This window comes from Dysidea avara, chromosome 14, assembly GCF_963678975.1.
Source record: "Dysidea avara chromosome 14, odDysAvar1.4, whole genome shotgun sequence".
In the NCBI taxonomy this organism is placed as follows: Eukaryota; Metazoa; Porifera; class Demospongiae; order Dictyoceratida; family Dysideidae; genus Dysidea; species Dysidea avara.
In genome coordinates this window covers 4,654,458-4,678,013 of record NC_089285.1, presented here as the reverse complement: position 1 = coordinate 4,678,013, position 23,556 = coordinate 4,654,458, and the positions used below count along the sequence as shown (strand labels likewise).

Sequence of the window (23,556 nt, the reverse complement as noted above, 5' to 3'; positions counted from 1 at the left end):
CCAGAGGTTCAAAGGTTTAACTATACAACTGAAGTACTATTCCTTAGTGGTCCAGAGGTCCTAAGGTTCACTAATATATTATCCCAAAGTTATCCCAAGGTCCAGAGGTAGCTGCCATTAAATCCCAAGGTCCAGAGGTTCAAAGGTTTAACTATGTATACAACTGAGGTACTATTCCTTAGTTATCCCAAGGTCCAGAGGTCCAAAGGTTCACTAATATATTATCCCAAAGATATACCAAGGTCCAGAGATAGCTGCCATTAAATCCCAAGGTCCAGAGGTTCAAAGGTTTAATTGTACAATTGAAGTACTATTCCTTAGTTATCCAGAGGTCCTAAGGTTTAACTATACAACTGAGGTGTTATCCTTTAAGTCCAGAGGTCCAAATATACAACTGAGGTTTTATCCATAAGCTATCCCAAGGTCCATAAGTAGCTGCCATCAAATCCCAATGTCCTGATGTCCAAAAATTTTTTGTAAGAAAATGCAAACCTCCATGATTCCTAATATACAATATTACTGTATTATGAGTGTATTTGTATTGACTAGTATACTATTTGTGTGTGATACATAGTATGTTTACTTTTCTATTTGTTATAAAATTGCACGTCATTAATGTTTATTACGCGTGCAGGTTGATTGAAGATAGATGCAAGAAGTGTACTCAATGAGGTGATGAAATGATAACGTGACTTACACCATAAAGAAGATGTCTAACTGACTTGTTTATAGTTTTTGTGAAAGCAACTATGCGTTTAAGCCATTAAGGAAAATTAAGACTTATTTGTATGTGACAATTAAATATTGTAATACAGTGCAAATAGTGACAAAAAGTGATCAAGTTTGCTAGTGCTGCATGCATTACTGTTACTTATCCATTATTATTATGGTAGTGCGATATACGGCAGTGTTAGTGCATGCTTGTACTCATTCAGTCCTCATCTGACTCTGCAACCTCCTTGGACTTTTTGGTTTTGCTCTGTTCACCAGGCTCTATAATTGCCCTCTTCTTCTTTGATGGCCTGAAAACATATGTATCAAAGTAATAAATTATAAATCTTTATTTTTACAATTATGATTGACAGTAAAATTGTCTACTGTATACAAATTATATGACTGGATAAATGCTTAGCATCTGTAGCTTTACTTGTAATACTATACGTATGATTGATAGAGTGATAGTAGGACAATGATGTAGCTTTTTAACTGTAATTAGATACTAAGGTGTTTATTGGGCAATAAGCAGAAATCTCAGTTTAAGTTTTAGTGTTGTATGCTGTAAACTAAGGTGTGTTTGCTGCTAACAATTGGATAACTACTTTGGCAAGTATGGGTAGAACATTGATCGAGAACACTTCACGATTATAACAATATCATTGGTAAGTATTGTTTGTAGTATTGTCAACTTGGAACACAAATCATCTATATAATAAATTGCTTACGGTGCATGTACGAAGTTTGGCTTTTGAAATGCCTCTACATATTCCTCCAGTGAAACCCCGTGCTTCATCAAGGCAGCAGCAAACTTTTCTTTACCTTCTGGTGAATCTGGCACCTTAGCCTTAGTGAATTGATATGCCTATCAGATAATTTGTACATGTATGATTTACATTATATAGTAGTATATGTAGTTAAGCATACTGCGTTATTTGTACATCCTATAATAATAAACAATTAAAATGAGAGCAAATTTGAATTTATGCAACATAAACTTGATTACAATGTGAGAAGGTGCGTTTAGCTACATCGATAGAAATTAGAAAGTTCATAATTATGATATGAAATGTAAATTTTTAGACTTTTCTAGCAAGTAACCAACTTACGTATACAGTTCTATTTGCAATCAACCATGAGCAGTACCAAAATTTTTTTGATGTAGTCAGACCCAGGAAAGGACGAGAAAGTGTACATGACCTAAAGTACACTTTTACATAAACATCTATTAACTCCATGCACTGCTGTATATATTTAATGTTTCTGGAGCTATATAATGCATAGTCTCATGTAGCCAGACAGCTTTTTTCTTATGTGGGTGTCAGGGATTTTCCCCGATGCCCACACAAAAGAAAAAAGCAGTCTGGCTACGCGAGTCTATATAATGCACGGGTCCTAAATTCTCAAGATGTTGCAATTTTGCTGAGATTGCTATTCACGCATTCTGTGAGTTAGACCACTATAAGTGTGCAAATCAAACTTATATATCATACAATAACTAGGACATGAATTTAATGGTCAATTTCTCATCATAGTTAATAATAGGAGAGCTCCTACATCATTATTCATACACTATTCTGTTGTAGTGCAATAAGTGATTTTTGTATCAACACAATAATACTACTACACATGACACTCACAGTGTGTGCAGAATGCTTGGATGATGGTAAGTCACTCAGTGTTCCCAAGCCATCATTTTGCAGTGCTGTTAAAGCAGTTACAGCCTCATCCTTTTTCCCCCTACTCTTAAACCTTCTTGCATTTATGATATCACTTAAAATTAATACACTGCCAGGAAATACAAGGAAAAAATTCTCATCGCTTGTTTTAAGTTCCTGCGTTTTTGATAATGAGGTTGACCTCCCAGCCATGAATGCTGTGTGAATACAGCATATGTCCACAAAATCACACGCGGCTTTTATAGCATCATGAATAATCTTGTCTTCTGGATTGTTTTCTGGCCATGGCTCAGTTGAATCACGGATCCTGAACAACACATTGAAGCATGCTGCCACTCTTAGTATTTGACCAGTTGATTTGCTGAGCATGCCTAATAAAGTAAAAGTAGTAACATTAAGCATTACAATACGATTGTTGGTACTACATGCTGATTTCCAACAGTTTGGTCACAGTCCCTGATGCGAGGAGTACATAAAATTTGACTACATTGCATTATGTTTGGAAACGGTTCCATATACTGGTTGTGTGCACTATCTCTACAATTTAAAAATAATATTAAGTTTGCCACGACTAGCTGCATTTTATCAGTAAAGTACACACAGTGACTCTGTTGTCACAAATCTGTTGAAATGATGCTTAATCTTAGTGCATTTCTAAGTCTAGCTAGTCAGATCATTCTTTCCAAATTTCAGCCAGGATGTGAGTGAACACAGTATAAGATTATGAAATATTTGAGCTGTAATTGTGACCGGATTTGCGAAAAGGTACCTTTTTCACACACAAAATTTGACCCATTATTTGAACTGTAAAGCTTCATAACTTTTTGATCATGTTGTATAATTGCTTGAAATTTTCAATGAATGTAGCTACAGTATCTGGCTACATTGTGATACTAAGAGCAAGTTAATCAGTATAAGGAATCAAGTGTTACATTATTTTGTTTGCTGATATGTCAAATGTGTGGAAAAGGTACCTTTTCGCAAATCCGGTCACAATTATCATCCGTGTATAGTACTTTCATTGTTTCTCTGGTTTACACATTATAATATAATTATAGAGCTTTGCATGGGCAAGATCAAAGGAAAAGTGTATTTTAAATTTCATAAAGTACACTTTATGACGGCAAACAGTGCTTTATTGCCCACAAAGAGTACTTCAATAGTACAATAAAGCATTCTTTGTCGTGCAATAAAGCATTCTTTGTGGGCAATAAAGAACAGTTTGCTCTAGTGCAGGCTAATAGCCCACAGCGCTCATGCCAGTACAACTAATCACCCAAGCCGGTGAAGGCTGATATCTCTCACCATGCTGAGTGGTCAACCACCCCAGCCAACACGAGTGCTACCACTGGATTGTTTTTATAGACATACCTAAATGTTTTTTAGACTAAAAACATCTGCTAAGCTATGTTAGTGCTCAATACTGACCAAATTTTACATTAATATTTTTACCAGTGTGACGTCATGAATTACCAAAGTTAATAAAATGGACATGTGTGTGGAAGGCACATAATAATAGTATCTGCATGATACAGGGTTATGCTATCCACATCATTACCCATTATGATTTGTTGTGTACTCACTAACATTTACAAAGTCACTGTTTCTTCATACACATGTGTTATTACATGATAATATTATTATATTGTATATTAGTGTATCTTGACTATGCTTGCTACATGCATATACGCATAAACTTATGCATATCTCACCAGCAAGCAAATCATCTAAACCTGCCAACTTGCTTACTGCCTCTTGAATTTCATCATATTTAGTAGCAAAGTGCTCATTTAAAAATATAAATTCACGAGTTGTCAGGCAGTCATCTGAGTCATCATTTCCACGTTGCCAGGTTTCAAAAAACAAGTCAACTAAAATATTATATTTAAGTAACAGTTAATATATACTTACCCATATCTGATTTGTAAATATAATGCTCAAGGAAATGTGGCAATAGTTGTTTTGTTTCTCCAAGTATTGTGTTTATAAATCAGATATCCAAATCAATGTATGTGTTACCAACTATTTGGTATGTTGTATTCATAGTTCAGGGGTGACTTGTAACACAGAATAGACAAATATCAATAGTTACATTGACATCTTATATTGCTGTCTCCAATAAATTTGTGGTAGTTTTGCATGAATGTATTATATCCATTTAGTTTCAGCCCGTGTATATAGTCATTGTGCTTCCCATTTGGAGCATAAATATGTTGTGGACATTCACTGCTACATAACATAGCATCATTGGCAACACAGACTCTTAAAAGTCTGTAGTAGCTTCAGGGACATTGTTTTCCTTAACAAGTACACAAAATAGTTTGGAATTTCAACTAGAGTAGGAACCATAACACATTGATAAAAGCTCTGAAACAAGCTGAAGTAGTGCACAGTATTAAAATATAATCACAGTAAAGCCATAAGAAGTGTATATCCCTACTGTGCTCAAGTAATGGTCCCTACTCTGTCGAAAATTCCAAACTCTTTTGTGTACTTGTTTGTTAACTTTGTTTGTAAAACAAAATTACTATGACTGGTGAACCTATGCATACCGCATCAAAAGAAAGAAATGATACCGTGTACCCCAGCTATCAGTTATCATCTTAAAAGTGTATCAGCTATGTTCTACCCATTACACAGCATTAAAAATCAAGAGCTGTTCAAAAAGCACCTCTGCAATCAAAGTAGCCTAAGGAAAGCCATCACGTGCTACTGCCAAAATCGACACTTTGATTTTTGCCATCAGCAAAGATGAATTGGACATAAAGGAGGCCACTGGTAAGTCCATGAAGAATGCATTATATGCACTGTGGTATGCCAAAAGGCACCTCTCGGACCGAAGTGACACCAAATAGTGAAAAAACCAAGCCAGTCGTAATCGAGTTACGCTTGTCTGAATGCATCAGTCAGTCAGTCAGTTAGTAGAAATTCTGTTAAACATATATTTTTAAAATCCCTTAGCAACTTGTTGAAAACATTTTGGGTCAATCTGAAGGCTTGTGGGCTTAGTTTTATCTAACCAATACTGCTTCATCATTGTTAGGGGAAATGATGCAGGATTTTAAATGTTGTTTTTATGGGCCACACCCGCATCTTTGTGGACTCTACTATACAGTATATCGTACTGCATGATTATGACTCCCTGTGATACTGTGCCGTATGGTTACATTGATAAAGGAGCCATCTGTTGCATATTAGACATAATGTACACCCTAAAACAATATCTACTTGAGAACAGCTATGTAAAATATATACTCAGGAAAGAATGTGCTTAGGATGACAGTAACAGTTGGCCATCAGCCATTTGCCGACCAATTAGCAAGATTGCCATCCATTTCCCAATATTTTGCCAGGTCAGAAAATGTTTACTGAATGTTGTGATTCTCACTTTTCACTGATAATTACTCTGGTTGAAATAATAACACTGTTCTGTGCTAGGTGATTTTTGAAGTAGGTGGGACACTGTACACCATAGTTTAACACTCAGGTATGTTTACAATGAAACTGCATTCATGCCTGACTACCCTGTGAAACTGACAAACACATAAACAACAAAATTGACTTAAATTATACAAACAAAGAGATACTTGCATGTATTTACATGTTTATTTCATACCAAGCTGATCATAAAAGATTTTATCCAGTGGCTGCAGATCACGAAGTTTTCCACAAATTGGCTTGGGGAAAAACCACATAAATCGTTGTGACAGTCCTTTCTCAGCGTTTCGCTGTATTTCAATCAGGCTTCGTGCTATTGGTGGCTGATTAAATCCCCCAACTGTCAAGCTTGTACTTGGCATTTGAAAGTTGGCTTCACCTGACACTACAGTAAAACAATAGATTTGAACTAATGTGTTAAGACATAGCATTATGTTGCACACCAAGTGCGATGAATTTTTGATAATTTTGTCATGCATAGTATTGTACGCACTGTAGTATGCCAAAAGGCACCTCTCGGACCGAAGTGACACCAAATAGTGAAAAAATCAAGCCAGCCGTTATCGAGTTACGCTTGTCTGAATGCATCAGTCAGTCACCTTAACTAGCAGTACATTTTGGAATCATAGTATCATCATAAATGAAGCATTCATCTCAAATAAATACAGCAGCTACTTTTTGAGATATGATGTTCAATATTTGAAGCAAATAGTGCTATCTAGCTGATTTTAGTACAGCACAGAATACAACTACGAATAGGCATTTCAGTATCCAAGATTTTTAAAATAAAAGATTCTCCATGAATTCCCACTGGCAAGGCAGGAATACTGTTGCATCATTGTGACACACCTCCGCTTCAGTTGTTACCTTTATAACTTGTTAACTTTTAATATTTTTCACTTACTTGAGATAGCCACTTGCCTTGCATTGGGTAACTATACAGCATTGTATTGACAAGTGCCCATTTGGTGAAACATCAGTATTTGTTCACCACAAGGCGTATATACTAAGGTCACTGGGTATCAACAAAACCTAAAGTTACTCTCATTACATGTACAAACTTGCAACTACTGCATAACTATAGAAATTTCTAGACAGTCCATGTTACTAGATGGCTTCCTATTTCAATTGTGCCATATTTTCTTTTAAAATGTATGTGGAGCTCTGGAGCCTTGTAAAAGAACTGTGCATGCCAAAGTAGCCAATTCCAACCCAACAAAATAATATATTTCTGAGATCAGCGATCAATACTCTATCTATACAATGAGCATATAAAATGTCCATTTTCTAAAAAGGGCAGAAATGCCTACTATGAATTACCACTGTACCAAGTTCCATTCGTTTACAGTCACTCAATCAGCCAAATACTCATTATGGATGATTTTGTATGAGCCAGTCTCATTCAAACTGCACTTAAACTTGCCGAAATACACTTTGATTGAAATTTCCAAAACTTGACAATGCAAGAATTATTACTTTCAAATTTGAGTACGAAGTGGGAAATAGATGCTATTAAGTTAAATGTGGCAGTGTTTAAAATTTGAAATCATCTTCTGAAACATTGTTTCAGGCGTAATAACAAGTGTCCGCAGTTACAAACATTCACGAAAATTACACACAATTGAATTTTGGAGCATAGCTCCTGAACTGATGGAGATATTATAATGAAACTTGCAGGACGGATGCACCATAGAATAGGTTTTATCACCGTATGAAATGATTTGCTTGCATGGTGAAGATAGAACATTGAAAACAAAAACTGTCCAAAGTTTGGCACCCACACACTTTTAATAGTAACTAAACTGTTCTAAAAATTCTAACCCCCTTGGTGCAGTTGCAAACCTTTACATTGGATATATATAGATATAGATTCAAGGTAGAATTCACATTTTACAAAGTAAGGCATGTAGAAAAACTAGCAAGTAAGACAACTAGTTTAATGCAAAATAGCTTGGCTTTCTTTACATAGCTTGCCTCATAATTAAAATTTAATGAAATTAATATAATTATGCTGCAATATACCAATTGGGCTGAAGTATATAATGTCTAACAGTGAATAAATCAAGCCTGTAACCTTAGCTGTTATGGAGTTACACCTGTATGAAGGCAGGCATCGGTCAGTCAGCAGAAAATTCCACTAAATTAAACCGGTCAGTCAGCACAAATTCCACTGAATTAAATTTCATAGCTACTTGGCTAGCAACATTTTTGGCTACTCTGAGACTCTAATCATCCCCAGATATGCAGTACTACTGTAGTGTATGATAGTACTACATATCCATACTGTTGAAAATAAAGTTTTCTTGGATTCTGTGTATAGTGATGACTATCCATTTGTTCATAGCTGCATGACATGTTATCATGATAATACTAATCATGATGTGTGCATGTATATATAAAATATATGTGAACTGTTATTTTGGGACTGTGACACTACGTTCTGGCTATTGTATTAACAGGATTATTCATGCAATAACAAAAAATAACTTACCAGTGTTCCTTGACCAACCATTGCCATTATATAGCTCTAATAGCATTGATAGTTCGTTGGAGTCACATATACTTTTGCCATTATAAATATTTATTTTGGCCAAAAATGAGGAGAGTTCATCAAAAATTCCCAAAAGTCTTCCATCGTTATCTGCCATTAGTTCTCCCATCTTCTGAAAACTTGTGTCCTTCATTCCCCATGATCTTGTTTCTAAACAAAATGCAGGCATACAATGTAACCCTTTGAACTAGCATGTAGCTATAGCTAGCATATAGCTATAGCTAGCATATAGCTATAGCTCACATTCTCCAAACTCCCCATGAGTGTGGTTTTTAAGGCTCAAATTGTAGCTATTTCATATCAAACAGTAGCCATTTCATGTCATTATATCTACTGTACATGAAGAACATTAACGATTTCAGCTCACACATTGATAGTTAGCCATACAGGTGAGAATATATCTGCACAACATTGTAACCAGCTGCTTCAGTGACATTCACTGTGTAGCACTTTTGTAACACTAAGACCATCCACCTGGTTGTAACCATGGACACAGGGATTATTATAGTGTTAATTATATACAGGATGTCTTGCTATCCTTTCACAGCAGTAGAAATGCAAACAATAATTGCTTCTTCCTATCAATGTTATGCATTCACCTGGTGGTAGCTACTGTAGCTACAAGAAGTTCAGTCTAATGAATTGCTTGGACTCTCTACTGTGACATAATTGTAATGGGCTGTATGCACTTAGAAACTTTTCTAAGGAGTAGACTTGTGACATTTTAAATTGTAAATAGTAAGTGATTTTTAAAGTGGTGTAAAATGGAGTAAGTAATTATGAAGCCATGTAGCTACTGGATCAGTAAAATCTTACACTAGTGTTGATTGCAGAAACAATACACAGTTTTAATAATGTTTTGTGTGCCTAGATACACCATGATAATTTTTTTATATAAAGAACATTCTGGTAAACAAAACCTCACCTTTAATCCCAACTTTCTCTTTCACATCCTTGACAATCCTGGATAGCAGACTATATATAGTTGATTTCCTAGAACCTGTCGACATCGACATTGTGATCCATACAAGAACTGGTTCTGTCCAGCTTGTTCCTGGGACAGCGACTTGGGCTGGAGACAACATAAAACTGCATAGGATTACAAGCCCGGCCAATATACAACTTGATGGAACTCCAAGAGACTTTCCAAACTGCTTACAACCCTATGAAGAAAATCTATTTATTCTCTTGGAACATTCTTCCATATACAGCACTAAACACTTACAGATACAAAAATTAAATGAAAGTAGCTACATGCATGTAATCCTAAGACCGCTGCAGCACAAGTTGCAGTTAGACCTTCGGTGTTGGTCACTGCCGGCTGTGATACACAAAAGCTACTCAGGGTAGAATATAGGTAGCTAATCAGTAGGTAGCTACATTCTGCTATCTAGTATCCAACGTAGCTAGTTTATGCACAAGTCTATTTTCGCTATTCATGTATTGTTAACTTACAAGAGAAAGCTTTTTGGGGTAAAGATCCCAATTCACGTCAAAAGGCCAGCATCTCTCCAACCTTCTTCTCGTCTCAGCAGCTTCTGCGCTAACCTTCGCTTGGCTGGTAGACACAAATTCCTTCAGTGTGCTATTCATTATGCGCTGTAGCTAACTACAACAAACTAAGACTCAAATGGTTGCAAGAACTTGGTGATGCAAAGAAATGAGTCAAGCACCCGCGGAAATTTACAGTGAACGTTTACGTCATAATGGGAAGCAAGTCCGGATCGGATACCCTCAGGATCCACTGTGAAACACTAATGTACTCGTAAATTACCTATGGCGGAAGTTCTTGCGGAAGTTAATTATAAGGAGCCGGAATTCCGACGCGACGTTAAATTGGCCCATTGATAACCTATCGCCAATGGATATACTGTGTACACTAGTTCCAAGTGCTGTTGTACGTAGACGGTTAATTTTCGTGTCTGCTGCTTTACCAAAGGAGTATCCTCTTTATTGGGAGACGGTGGTTAAGTTCGCTACAGGTGACAACCCAGATGTCTTGGAAGAGAGTTTTAAAAGGAAGCTACAAATAGCCTTGCAAAATCTCAGGACCATTTATCCTGCTGCATTTATATCTGACAGAGAGCTCGCAGAGGAACTGGTGCACATGCAAAAGCGCGACGGAAGCGGAGAGTTGGGCGTGGTTTTGATTTCCGATAAATCTTCGTGTTTCCAGTGTGGCAACAGTCTTAGACTAAGGTCTGATCGTCCTAGCCAAGTCACGATTTATTCTGAATCAGTGGGTACTACTGTTGGAATGCACTACCATAAGTTGTGCAAAAATCCCAAATGTAAAGTTGTACAACACTATGGCTATGTAACTAGTGGGCTGAAATCTGGTGCACAGTATGATGATAATTGGGCAGACCTCCCATACTTCGTTTCCTCACAAGAGACGGTATTTGAGACAGAATTTTTGAAGAAGATGGACTCAGAGCTTTTAATTGGGCAATTATCATACAACCAAAAGGCCGACATTTACAACCATTACCAATGCTATGACAGCTTCAAAAAGCGCAACACCAAATTAGATAGTAAAAAGAAGAGTACAACTTTTCAAAGTGATGAGGTGCTTCTTACAAGTGAAACATGTAAAAGGTTAGTCTGATGCCACATGAAATACAGATCCCAAATAATTTCTAAAGGAATTTAATTAGACAGTCTGATATAATACCACTTGTTATGTAAAATGATTACACTAGCATTCTGACTCCTGTTGCTAATAGATATGTATTTAAAGTATCAGTATAACTTCATTTGCACAGAATTTCCTACTCCAGAGTCTGAAATTATGTTTTGGAAATGATGACAAATCAGTCCTGTTATGTGGTTGGACATACTCATTAGTACTGTTCTAAATGTGTTCAAACATTAGCCAGATTTTGTAATAAAATAGCAGATGTCCAACAATAATTTCAGGTTCATGAACTGCTTCTACGCCGGAGTAAACATTTTAGTCATTTTACAAAATTTACTATGGATAACTTTAACTACAAAATTGATTTTCCCAATAACATTTCAGCCCTGCATGCATACATACACAAACCATAATTATTTCAATTTGGTACATATAAAATGTGACCTTTACATGTATCACCACTTAGAATTTGCAGTTTCTTGTGTATAATGGGTATTGCTTAGGTGTATATAGCTTGTCTAGTAGCAACTCTTATTTATATTTTATATTGACCATTATTGTAGCAACAGAACACCACTTGATAGAAGGAGGCTGGAAAATGCGCATTTGCGGTTTGCGGTACTTCGTATCCAGAGAAGTTTTCCGGAGGTGTTTAGTGATACAACAATCAAACCAGACATACACTATACCCTGAAAGAAATTAACCCAAAGCTCTGTTTAGCTTTTAAACAAAGATACTCAGGTTTGTAAGTCAGTATTTATGTATAATGTATTTATTTGCATGTGCAGCTCACAGGTGCTTATATCCAGGCTGTGGATATGTGCTAGTGATTGACGGAAATATGAAAAACCACAGAGACATATGCTTTGCAAAGAATTCAGGGCACATTGAGTTTATGAATCTTCCTGGTCAGATAAAGACTGGTTGTATTAATACACCAGCTTACAAAAGCCGCTACTGTGCTGATCATACTTCATTGTCAGGGGCATCAAATGAACAGCCACTTAAAGTCATTACAGCCAAGAAGACCACACGTGCTGGAATATATTATCAGGTATACAGTAATGATTATTACATTCATAATGATTCATAATGGATAAAGGACAATTTGTGACCGGATTTGCAAAAAACGGTCTTACACACACATCCAATTTACCAACATTGACATCTCATAACTTCAGATTGGAAAAGGCTATTGACTTGAAATTTGACCAGTACTAAGTACCAACATAGATTAGTGGATGGAATATTTTTCAGAATGTTATGTTTCTTGAACACTGAGTTATGGTCTTCTGAGTTCACAGAATTGGATGTGTGGGGAAGACCCCTTTTCGCAAATTCAACCACTTTTGTTTGACCATTTCAGTCTAAACTCTGTCTGTATCTAACATATTATGCCTCAGCATTCATTACACATTGATACTTGCATAGATATTAACCAATTATACAGGGTACTTACCGTGATTTGGTTTACAAACAACGCAGTTTCTAATAATTATAACCAAAGCAACTGATAGGTTTGGTATTCTATGAGCTATTGGTACAAGTGTGACCTGTACAATATTTTCCACAATATTAGATATATATACATTAACTGGATGGATTACAAGACTGGACTGGTTGTTTTGTTTTATTGCTTAACCACGAAGTAACTCACCATGGCACTAAAATTTGTACATTATTTGTTAAATCTCATTGGTAGTATAACTGCATAGTTCATTGAAGATAACTTGCCTATTACCGGCACTAATACAAGCACTATGCAATGCAATGCAATTTTTTTATGTACAGCTAAAACTGTAACCAAAACTAAAGGTTTTTTATAGATTTTACTAAAACTATAACTAAAAGATTTTTACTTTTTAAACTAAAGCTATAATTAATTTCGTTCCACCTGTAGAACGTATGTTAACTTATATACATGCAGTGATCTAAGCAACATGGTGTTGTTTTAGTAAGGAGTTTTAGTTTTACTTAGTCTTACGTCGCTAGCTAGTTTCTTCAATGAGTTTAGTTTTAGTAATTCTTCTTGGTTATAGATTGAGTTATGGTTATATTGCTTGTGTCATTTTAGTTTTAGTTATAGCTTTATTTAAGAACATGAAAACCTTTTAGTTTTAGTTATAGTTTAAGTTGTGCATAAGATAGTTTTAGTTATTCTTCCCAATTCTTAGATTTAGTTTTGGCACATATCAAAACATTCTATTGGGAGTTGTAAACCGAAGCGGTCTAAACAAAATTTTGCATAACATCAAGTTTTACTATTACATCTTATGAATTATGTAATAAAATAGTTTAAAATCAACTCCACGTCATTTTGGTATTCATAACTTAGTCAAACCAGTTGGTTGAAAAACCTTGTCGGCAGCCATTATTTCTTCCCCCATTCAAAATACATGGATTTTATACTAAATACAAAAAGCAACCATTAGCACCCATAATCTCTACAGGACATTATACAACAAAATAAAGCCCTTGAATTGCTATGCACGATTCCGCCCGAAGTAACCCTCTACTGTTACCATAGTAAAAGTTATTTACTGTTGATTACAACATAATACGTGCCCCCATACAATTTCCTATGGAGAATTTAATTAATCGGGTGGGAAACCCCAAAAAAGCAATGTGTTACCCTCAACCAAATTCGCTAAACTTGGTATCATTCTACGTATCGACACTTGCTGATTAAGAATCCACCCGAAGTAAGTGTCTAACTAATTGTTGTACAGAGTTACATTGCAAAACATACGAAAAAACAGTTATTTTCTGCTAAATTATTACTTATCTGAACACATAATCTAGCGATACAAGGCTCTATTCTGCCGTTTCTCTTAGTTACTTCACAAACTCCTATATATCACTCGAATCGCCATTGATTAAGGATTCTGATGAGCCATAGTAGATCTCCGTAAATGAACGTATGCGGAAGTTATGGTGCCGTATTTAGCAGTCGGTATAATTTTTGCGTATTTTTTTATGTTACGGATTTTTAGAATGTATGGTAAAAGTTGACAAATGTTTTGATATGAAATTATTTAGTTGTTTTTTAATTATAGATTTATATGGATTTGCTTTTAGTTATAGTTTTAGGTACCTAAAACATATTTGTCTTACTAAAGTACTTTTAGTTTTAGTTGTAGTAAAACAACACTAATGCACAGCATGCTGGTATAAGGCTATGTACAAATAAAATAGAAACATTTTTAAAAGCTGTAAGTTTCTAGCCAGCAATTTTAAAAAGCTATCTCAGAGCTTTAAAATCTGAAACGAACTCAAATCAACTAATCAGTTAGCTGTATGTACGTCTACCATGTGAAGCCATTATTGCATGAACTTTAAAAAGTGTTAGAGCAATACCTATGTAAGTCCAGTGGTCCAGTCCATTATTCTAGTCCCATAACTGCATATACATAAACGTATTAATTTTGAAATACCACAGTATACCATTTCTTTGCAGGGTCTATGTGGTGCATTTTATACAAAATTAAATGTAAATTCAATAGTGCGACAGTGTGTATCATTATGATTGTGCAAAATTAAAGGTTTTATGTGTTGGACCAAATGATAAAGTTACTTGGGAACCAGAATCTAATGTTACTAAAGAAATGGTGGAGGACTATAAACGACATGAAGATGATAATGAAGATGACAATAAAGAAGCTGATGATCAAAGCAAAGATCATAGTGCCAAAAGAAGACGCACTGATACAGAGGATGAAACAGTAATGACACAAGGGTAAGAATAAATCCCACCTTGGTGATATTTATGAAAGCAGAAAGTTTATATTGGTTGATAGATATATTTGTTTGGGCCTGCATGCATTAAGGCGTTGGTAGATGTGTGTGGTTGGTTATGATTTTTTATAACCATAAATTTATTTATTATTTAAATTGCAAGTCATAAAATGTGTCAGCTTTATCCTACAGTATATGTGACAGTAATACCTTTAGAATAAATTTTCATTGTAATATTAATAAAATTAAGAATCAGCATCAATTAAACTTCTTCACACATTATTTGTAGTTAATAGGTATTAATTAAGTATTTGTAGTTGCTTTCTTCATCTATGTAGCAACCCAGTAGTCTTACTATATTTAGCAAGCAATCAGACCTGTTCTTGGCTGAATCCAACCCTGTTGGTTTGTGTATCACTATGCTATTTTGCTTTTTCTACCAATTGTACTCCATAGTTTTGTTCCAAGATAATATCTATTTTGCTCAAAATTAATGGAAATTTTCTACTGTCTAGCTAAAATTTCACCATGTATACGTAGTGACTGTCAGTATGAAATTGCAGTACTAATTAAATTGTAGTAGCTCTGTTGTCAGATAAGGAGAAGGTTGTTTTGTCACTTCAAAGTGTGGAACAGCATTTTATTAAATCTCTCTTACTCACCTTCATATAATAATATTAGGTTGGGAACCCAGGAAAAGTTCCTTTTTGCAATGAAGCTAGGGTTTCTAATCTAGTAATGATCATGTTCATGGCTCAGTGGAATTAAGCCCAAAAGTGTCTTCAGAGCAGCCAATTATGTGTATGTTAGGTTGCTAAGAAATTATTCTACTGATTGACTACTACTGTAACTGATGCCTTCAGACAAGCATAACTTGACAACAGTTAAGGCTAAGGGCTTACTTTTTCCCTGTTAGACGTCGCTTCATCCTGACTGGTGCAATTTGGCATACTGCAGTACATACAATGAATGCATCATGGACTTACCTCTTTTGTGTCCCAATGCTTTTGCTGACAGTGTAAGGTGTCGATTCATAGTAGTGCATCACTGTGGCTTCCCATGCAGTAAATGTCCATATTATCCATACTAACTGCAGACATGCTCCACACAATCTTGTACTTTGTGACACTGTGTAATGGGCTGAACATAGTACAGTAACTTTCACAAGTTGATGGTTGGGGCACGAGTGTTTAGATGAGTGAATCTTTCCTATTTTCCATAATTATAGTGACTGGATTGATTGTAGAGGTGGTTCTAATGCTATTCTTCATTTGTAAAGTGCTGAACAAAAAAAGTGAACCGGAATGACCCATTGACTTTTCACTGATTAATATTATTGGTATGCATGTTCAGATGTCTGGATCCATTATTTTGTATGCTTGGGTTCACTAGCTAGTTACAAAGAGTAAACGAAGATAAGTTCATAGGGATGATCACCTATATACTAATGGATATACTTCAGTCTACATCCTTTCATGTCATGACTAGTAGTGATTATATGTTCACTAGTATAATTTATATGGCTGGAGGTGTAGGCAATCACCCTTGTATCTTTACTTTTTATTTCTACCATGATCCCTAGCTAAAAAATTCAAAAATTACATTTACTTGTACATATAAATAAGACAATCACATCTATGGTGACTTTAAGTTCTGCTCTACCAGGAAACTCATGGATAATGATATGAAGGAAGATAAGTTGAAGTGCAATACTGAGAAGGATAAGAACATGCGTTTGAATCACAGGACAGCAGGTACATATATATAACTTTATTGCTAATAAATGTTTAAGGTTGAGAAATTTTGTGCCGATAAAAGAGCAAAATTTTGGTCTATAATTTATCTTCTTTATAATTAGAATATGCCAAAAATGTTTCTGGACAAGTTAGAGATGTACAAATGTTACCGGGACTGTGCCTGTGAGCACATGGAGTTTGCAAATGTATTTTGTGCTGACTTATTAAGCATTGAATTAGAATTAGTTGAACAATTCATGGTCCAAGGATGATTCTACAAAATGTTTCTAACTCCAAACTACATACTATTATATGGTGCACCAACATTCAGATTATGGAATGTAGATAACTTGCAATACTTTATTACACGTATATTAGTGAATTTTATGCTAATGTGGCATGTGTGATAAATTTATACAATTTTAGGTGTACTTGCAACAATGTGGCCGTGTGGAATCATAACATCACTTAATTAACTGTATTGTTCTGAGTCAATTGGGCTTGTATATGGATACTTGTATGACATGTACAATACATTCCCTGATGTCTGCTCCACTATAAGTAAGTTGTTATTATTATAATCAGGAGTGTATGTATTATACAACAAAAAGCACAAAACTCACACTTTGTTATGTGATTTTGTGTATGTGTTCCTGCTATAATGATTAATGTAAGCAAAATATAATTATGCAAGGGCTATCATGTCCATTGTACCATAGTAAGACTTTGACTTCTTGCATCTTTGAGGCAATTGAAGGGGAGGTGATAGAATAATTTTACTGCATCCTTGTCAGTGGTTGATCTAGTTTTTCAGTGGGGGTTTCAGGTTGAGGAAGTTTTTAATAACTGTCAGGGGCAGATCCAGACTTTATGAAAGGGGAATTCCACTCTGGAATAGTAACTTTAGCCTAGTTTTAAGTCAAAGACCAAAGAAAAATGCAACTACCCGCTGTTGAATGTCGTAATGGTGATTTCAAAGGAAAAGTATGAAGTTTGGCCAGTAGAAAAAGTCCTAATATAATATATACACTATGTATAACTCTTGGTGATGTTATCACCCACACGAATTGTAAATATATTAGGGGAACGTGTGCTATTTTCAGAGGGGGATTTAGCTGTAACTATTGCAACCCCCCTACACCCACCACTGCTTGCAATTGTACTCTAAAGTAATTTACTTTAAGGTGCTAGGTACTAGTGTATGACTTACTAGCTTAGAGAATGGTGGATGTGGTTTGTTGATTTGTGGTTAGCTACAAGCCTGTTAGTGCCAATCCAGTTTCCTCCAAGTTCCTTTGTCAAAGAGATTCCAGCTAGACATCAAAATCCACTCTGCATTATCTGCACCATTTAAGATGTAGGTCTGTAATGAAGCCTTTTACTATTACCACTCTTGACAATAATTGATGCATCATGAATTACAGATAATGGTTGTATGTGACTGTCTTGCAATAATACTAGTACACACCATTATGTCTCCATACAGTTGTGATCAATTGTCAGACATGCAAAACAAATTAATAAGGCTACACACTATAAACAAGCATAACCATGTAACCCAAATATATTCTATATTTAAATATAGAGTTTATATGTTATGATGATGGATGTCACTTGAGAAAGTATGCCAGAAACTCCCAACGTAATGAAGTGTCTTCAGCTGCTGCTGCACTGGCTAAGATAGAGATTGTAATAGATAAGCTACACATGAGAGGACATGTTGACAAGTGGTGTGCTGAAAATTGTGATCCGAACAATTTTGAAGAGCTTAATGATGTAAGTTATATGAATTGTATGACGTTATTAATATACAAATGCCAAATTTCCATCTGAGACTGTCTCTGTAATAACTGGTAGTATCATCTGTTTACAATTAACTGTTAAGAAATACCGGTTTTGAGTGTTGTAGTTCACCAATTCTTGTAGCTATGTGCACAAGATTTTCACATGTTTTGCCTTCATGCCAATTCCTTAAATGATCCACTGAAGAACAGGTAGCCAATAGATAGGTTTCCTGCCATTTTAGATGGGTTTTACCAAGGTTGATCCAGATTGACTGTATCAGGTGAGCAGTAGTGGGTGGAGAGGAGGGCAAAAGGTTATTATTATTAACACTTTACAGTGACCAGCACTGAAGGTCTGACAGCAACTTGTGTTGCAGCCTTTGGATTACCTAACCTAAATACAATGATTTAGACTTCAATGACTTATAGTTAATAAGGTGTAACAGAAAAAGGGCCAAAGTAAGGAAAAGATTAATGAAATAATGAAACAGGAATGTGTCGTGTGTATTAGGCTAAGTCATGGGGACCACAATTAGCTAAAGATACAAAGAAAACTTATTTATCCAATACCATGGAGCTGTACCGCCATACACATAGCCACCTCCTGATTGGCCATAGCTTCATCAAGGCACTGGACTTAGAAAGGCTCACCACACTGTGCTTGGAAAACACAGTCAACAGAAGCAGACCACTTAAATCTGGCTGGTTATGAGAGTGAAATTTAATAACTAGTGTATTAATGTAGCTATATACATTTGGGACTAAAATTCAAGCTTATTGTCATGGGCAATAAGACTACTTTTCCCACACCAGTGATTCCAGTCACATTATTATAGTGTACACTGTATAAAGGTGTGCAATGAAGATTTGTGACCATAAAAGTGCCTTGGGTGCAAACTATCAGCCATTTTACTAAGGGCAAAACAAATGTAATGTCAACTGTAACTGATGACTTTTAATGGTGGCATTTTTGGTGGTGTGTACCAGTTTTGGGGCGATCCCTACTTAAACAGTACTTATACTGTGCTGTTTTGATAAGAATACTTTTAAAATGTAATTGTGTGAAATTGAGATCACTAAAGAACAAGAGTCAATCAATAAAATCATTCTATCACTGCAGTAGACATGTCAAACCCACCCTGTATCTGACCATAATTTTATGGAAACTATGCATATCCATTCAGTCTGAATAGAGATCTGTGTGTGACGATTTCAAGTGAAATTAGAGGAAAAAAACAATACCACTGCTGGAAAAAATAAAATTTGGCAAATTATTAGCATAGCATTCCCATGTTTCTCATTAATAATTATGAATTGCTATGCGTACCTAGCACAGTATCTTATATGCCATACCCAGGCACCTACCTGTATGGCTGTATTATTAGCTATCACAATTAGTTAAGTTAGACTACAGTACCTGTACTTTCACCCTGTTACTTAAATCGCTATTTACTGGAATCAAATATGACTGTTCAATATGTGATAGAATACCCTTGAAACCACATCGATGGATACCTGGGGAAGCAAACGCCCAACTATCATTGTCTTGCTTAGTGGTGGTGGGGTTGTTGTGAAACTTTGGGTTCCGTGACCTCTCTCCATGAGACCTGGACAGTCCTCCTGCAGATTACTAGCCCCGCCCTAGGAGGATTTACCTGCACAAGGCATACGTGCTTGAGTGGTGCACAGGCATCCCAGTGTTGGTTCACTGGGCAGCAATTATATCTGTGTTTCACATGGCTGCCGGAGTTGCTTTGCTTTTATGTATATAGTTACATTGCATCTGGGTGAGCTGCTTCTTAGTTGACTAAAATTTTATATATACACTTATACAGTACATATATCTCAGGACCAACCAATAGTATGCTGATAATTCCTGGCTATTTAGGTCAGTGTACTTGATGAGGGATAGAATATTTTAAAATTTCCACACATACATCTCTATTAAGATTCAATAAAATTGATAGCATTGGATAAGTAGAAAGCTTGAAAAGTATGCTGTGATTTTCAGAGTCCCATAATATCAACATAATACTGCTTCAAATGTCATTGTATAACCCCATCTCTAAAGTTCCCATCTGCTTTAGCTGCTCCACCACCCTAGACATAACGTTTATATGCTTTGATTGACCACCTTATTTGTACAATTACAATTTACTGCAGGACATGCATTATTGAGAATTAAAATGATAAAATAAATATAGTTCTCTTTTATTTTTATAATGTTTATCTAGTACCATTATTATGTCCTGCTGCTTATTTCCTTAGGTGGACACAGAAGTGTGTGAGCAGACGTTTTCATGGATGTCAGCTTTTGGAAAGATGACAAAGAGAATGAACCAACATGTATACACATTCTTCCTAACTTACATTTGCCATTTACACAACGCCAAAGAGTTGATCAAGTTAAAATCATCTAGCTATATGTAGAAAATTACTACTATACATTTCATTGTACATGAATGATTTATAGTCAGTTGTATTCTCTCCACAATCAATTTGTTTTAAATTACAATTATAACTTAAGTGACTGAATACATGGCTATATTACACTTTCTGGTTATCTGACATGTGGCATATAGATTTAGAATCACATATATACAATTATATAAATAATCTATAAACAACGTAAATGCAAGAAATCAACTAAAACAATATAAACTTCATACGCATGACATACACTTTATTTGGACCTCAGGATCTTTAAATATAAGGACAGCAACCTTTTGGCATTTGGATAATTTAGGGATAATACGTACCTCAGTCCTATGGTTGAACCTTTGAACCACTGTACCCTGGGATTTGATGACAGCAACCTCTGGATGATGCAGGGATAATACCTCAATCCTGTAGTTGAACCTTTGGACCTCTGGACTTTGGGATTAGATGACAGCAACCTCTGGACCTTGGGATAACGTAGGGATAATACCTCAGTCCTATAGTTAAACTTTTGGACCTCTGGACTTTGGGATTAGATGACAGCAACCTCTGGACCTTGGGATAATGCAGGGATAATACCTCAGTCCTATAGTGAACCTTTGGACCTCTGAACCTTGGGATTAGATGACAGCAACCTCTGGACTTTGGGATAACGTAGGGATAATACTTCAGTCCTGTAGTTGAACCTTTGGACTTCTGGACCTTGGGATTAGATGACAGCAACCTCTGGACCTTGGGATAAGCAGGGATAATACCTCAGTCCTGTAGTTGAACCTTTGGACCTCTGGATTAGATGACAACAACCTCTGGACCTTGGAATTAGATGACAGCAACCTCTGGACCTTGGGATAACGTAGGGATAATACCTCGGTCCTGTAGTTGAACCTTTGGACCTCTGGACCTTGGGATTAGTTGACAGCAACCTCTGGACCTTGGGATAATGCAGGGATAATACCTCAGACCTATAGTGAACCTTTGGACCTCTGGACCTTGGGATTAGATGACAGCAACCTCTGGACCTTGGGATAACGTAGGGATAATACCTCGGTCCTGTAGTTGAACCTTTGGACCTCTGGACCTTGGGATAATGCAGGGATAATACCTCAGTCCTATAGTGAACCTTTGGACCTCTGGACCTTGGGATTAGATGACAGCAACCTCTGGACCTTGGGATAATGCAGGGATAATACCTCAGTCCTGTAGTTGAACCTTTGGACTTCTGGACCTTGGGATTAGATGACAGCAACCTCTGGACCTTGGGATAATGCAGGGATAATACCTCAGTCCTGTAGTTGAACCTTTGGACTTCTGGACCTTGGGATTAGATGACAGCAACCTCTGGACCTTGGGATAAGCAGGGATAATACCTCAGTCTTGTAGTTGAACCTTTGGACCTCTGGATTAGATGACAACAACCTCTGGACCTTGGGATAACGTAGGAATAATACCCCGGTCCTGTAGTTGAACCTTTGGACCTCTGGACCTTGGGATAATGCAGGGATAATACCTCAGTCCTATAGTGAACCTTTGAACGATAATGCAGGGATAATACCTCAGTCCTATAGTGAACCTTTGAACCTCTGGACCTTGGGATTAGATGACAGCAACCTCTGGACCTTGGGATAATGCAGGGATAATACCTCAGTCCTATAGTGAACCTTTGGGCCTCTATTAGATGACAGCAACCTCTGGACCTTGGGATAATGCAGGGATAATACCTCAGTCCTGTAGTTGAACCTTTGGACTTCTGGACCTTGGGATTAGATGACAGCAACCTCTGGACCTTGGGATAATGCAGGAATAATACCTCAGTCCTCTAGTTGAACCTTTGGACTTCTGGACCTTGGGATTAGATGACAGCAACCTCTGGACCTTGGGATAATGCAAGGATAATACCTCAGTCCTGTGATGGAACCTTTGGACCTCTGGACATTGGGATTTGAAGACAGCAACCTCTGGACCTCCTTTAGTTGAACCTTTGGACTGTAGGACAACTTTTGACAACATAGGGATATTGTTTGGCAAACCTGGACATACCTGCTACCTATATGTGTATTTTCACACAGTACTTAGCTTTACAACTACCTGGAACAGACCCCCTGATTTCTTCACTGTTCAACATCACTTGGTATCTTAATTTGGCATACCGCAGTACTTATAATGTGAACATCATGGACCTACTTGAGTCCTCCTTTATGTATCTTTACTGACAGTGGAAGATGTTGATTTGTGGTAGCTAGCTTCACGTAATGGCTTCCCTACACATGTAACAGAAGTTATCTGTATTTACTGTTACTGTAATGACTGGAATGGTTCCAGAGGAGCTTCCCATGCAATGCTGTGTAACTGGCTAAACATGGCTGAAATCAAAGTGTAGTGGCCTAATTATTGTTGTAGTGGCGGATCTAGGAATTTTCAGAGACGGTTTCAGGTTCAGGAAGTTTTCAATAACTGTGATCCCACCAGCAATAGTCCAGCTGAGGTTGTTAACTCAGTCTTATAGCTCAGTGGCATATAGCTACATTGCATTGATCTATAGTGAATCATAAAAATCACTCCAAAACATTGTTTCATAGTTGATCCAGGCCTTCGCAGAAAGTTTTGAAGTAAAACAGATGGTAATAACTCTGGCAATTGAATTTTAACATCTCCAAATGTAAGCATCTCCATTTTGGCTCAACTCACCATCATGGCTTCTATTACCTTAATGGAATTCCATTTGACACAGTTACATCCCACAATGACCTCGGAATTCTCTTTGATGACAAGCTTAAGTTTCATGATTATACCACTAAAGTTACAATCAAAGCTAACCGAATACTTGGCATGATCAAGAACTCC

At 36.4% G+C, this 23,556-nt stretch overlaps 3 protein-coding genes and 1 long non-coding RNA gene across 4 annotated transcripts; 2 read left to right on the top strand and 2 right to left on the bottom strand.

Moving 5' to 3' along the window:
* Window positions 1-785: 785 nt before the first annotated feature.
* LOC136243971 (uncharacterized) lies at window positions 786-9,398 on the bottom strand. The gene is made up of 6 exons (XM_066035508.1): window positions 9,308-9,398; window positions 6,010-6,216; window positions 4,106-4,264; window positions 2,355-2,764; window positions 1,443-1,579; window positions 786-1,022 (listed from the first exon to the last, which is right to left on the bottom strand). The coding sequence occupies exons 1-6, from the start codon at window positions 9,396-9,398 to the stop codon at window positions 932-934; spliced, it is 1,095 nt and encodes a 364-aa protein (XP_065891580.1). The 3' UTR covers window positions 786-931.
* LOC136243969 (uncharacterized) lies at window positions 7,678-16,964 on the top strand. The gene is made up of 7 exons (XM_066035507.1): window positions 7,678-10,980; window positions 11,584-11,762; window positions 11,810-12,075; window positions 14,564-14,757; window positions 16,422-16,510; window positions 16,615-16,675; window positions 16,919-16,964. Exons 1-7 carry the CDS (start codon window positions 10,244-10,246, stop codon window positions 16,962-16,964), a joined length of 1,572 nt encoding a protein of 523 aa, XP_065891579.1. The 5' UTR covers window positions 7,678-10,243.
* Window positions 16,965-16,974: 10 nt separating this feature from the next.
* LOC136244424 (uncharacterized) lies at window positions 16,975-20,853 on the top strand. Its single transcript, XM_066036008.1, has 3 exons — window positions 16,975-17,053; window positions 18,078-18,268; window positions 20,545-20,853. The coding sequence occupies exons 1-3, from the start codon at window positions 17,017-17,019 to the stop codon at window positions 20,704-20,706; spliced, it is 390 nt and encodes a 129-aa protein (XP_065892080.1). The 5' UTR covers window positions 16,975-17,016; the 3' UTR covers window positions 20,707-20,853.
* Window positions 20,399-21,617, bottom strand: LOC136244425 (uncharacterized). The gene is made up of 3 exons (XR_010695240.1): window positions 21,036-21,617; window positions 20,647-20,696; window positions 20,399-20,587 (listed from the first exon to the last, which is right to left on the bottom strand). It is a non-coding gene; the product is annotated as an uncharacterized lncRNA (long non-coding RNA).
* Window positions 21,618-23,556: the final 1,939 nt, after the last annotated feature.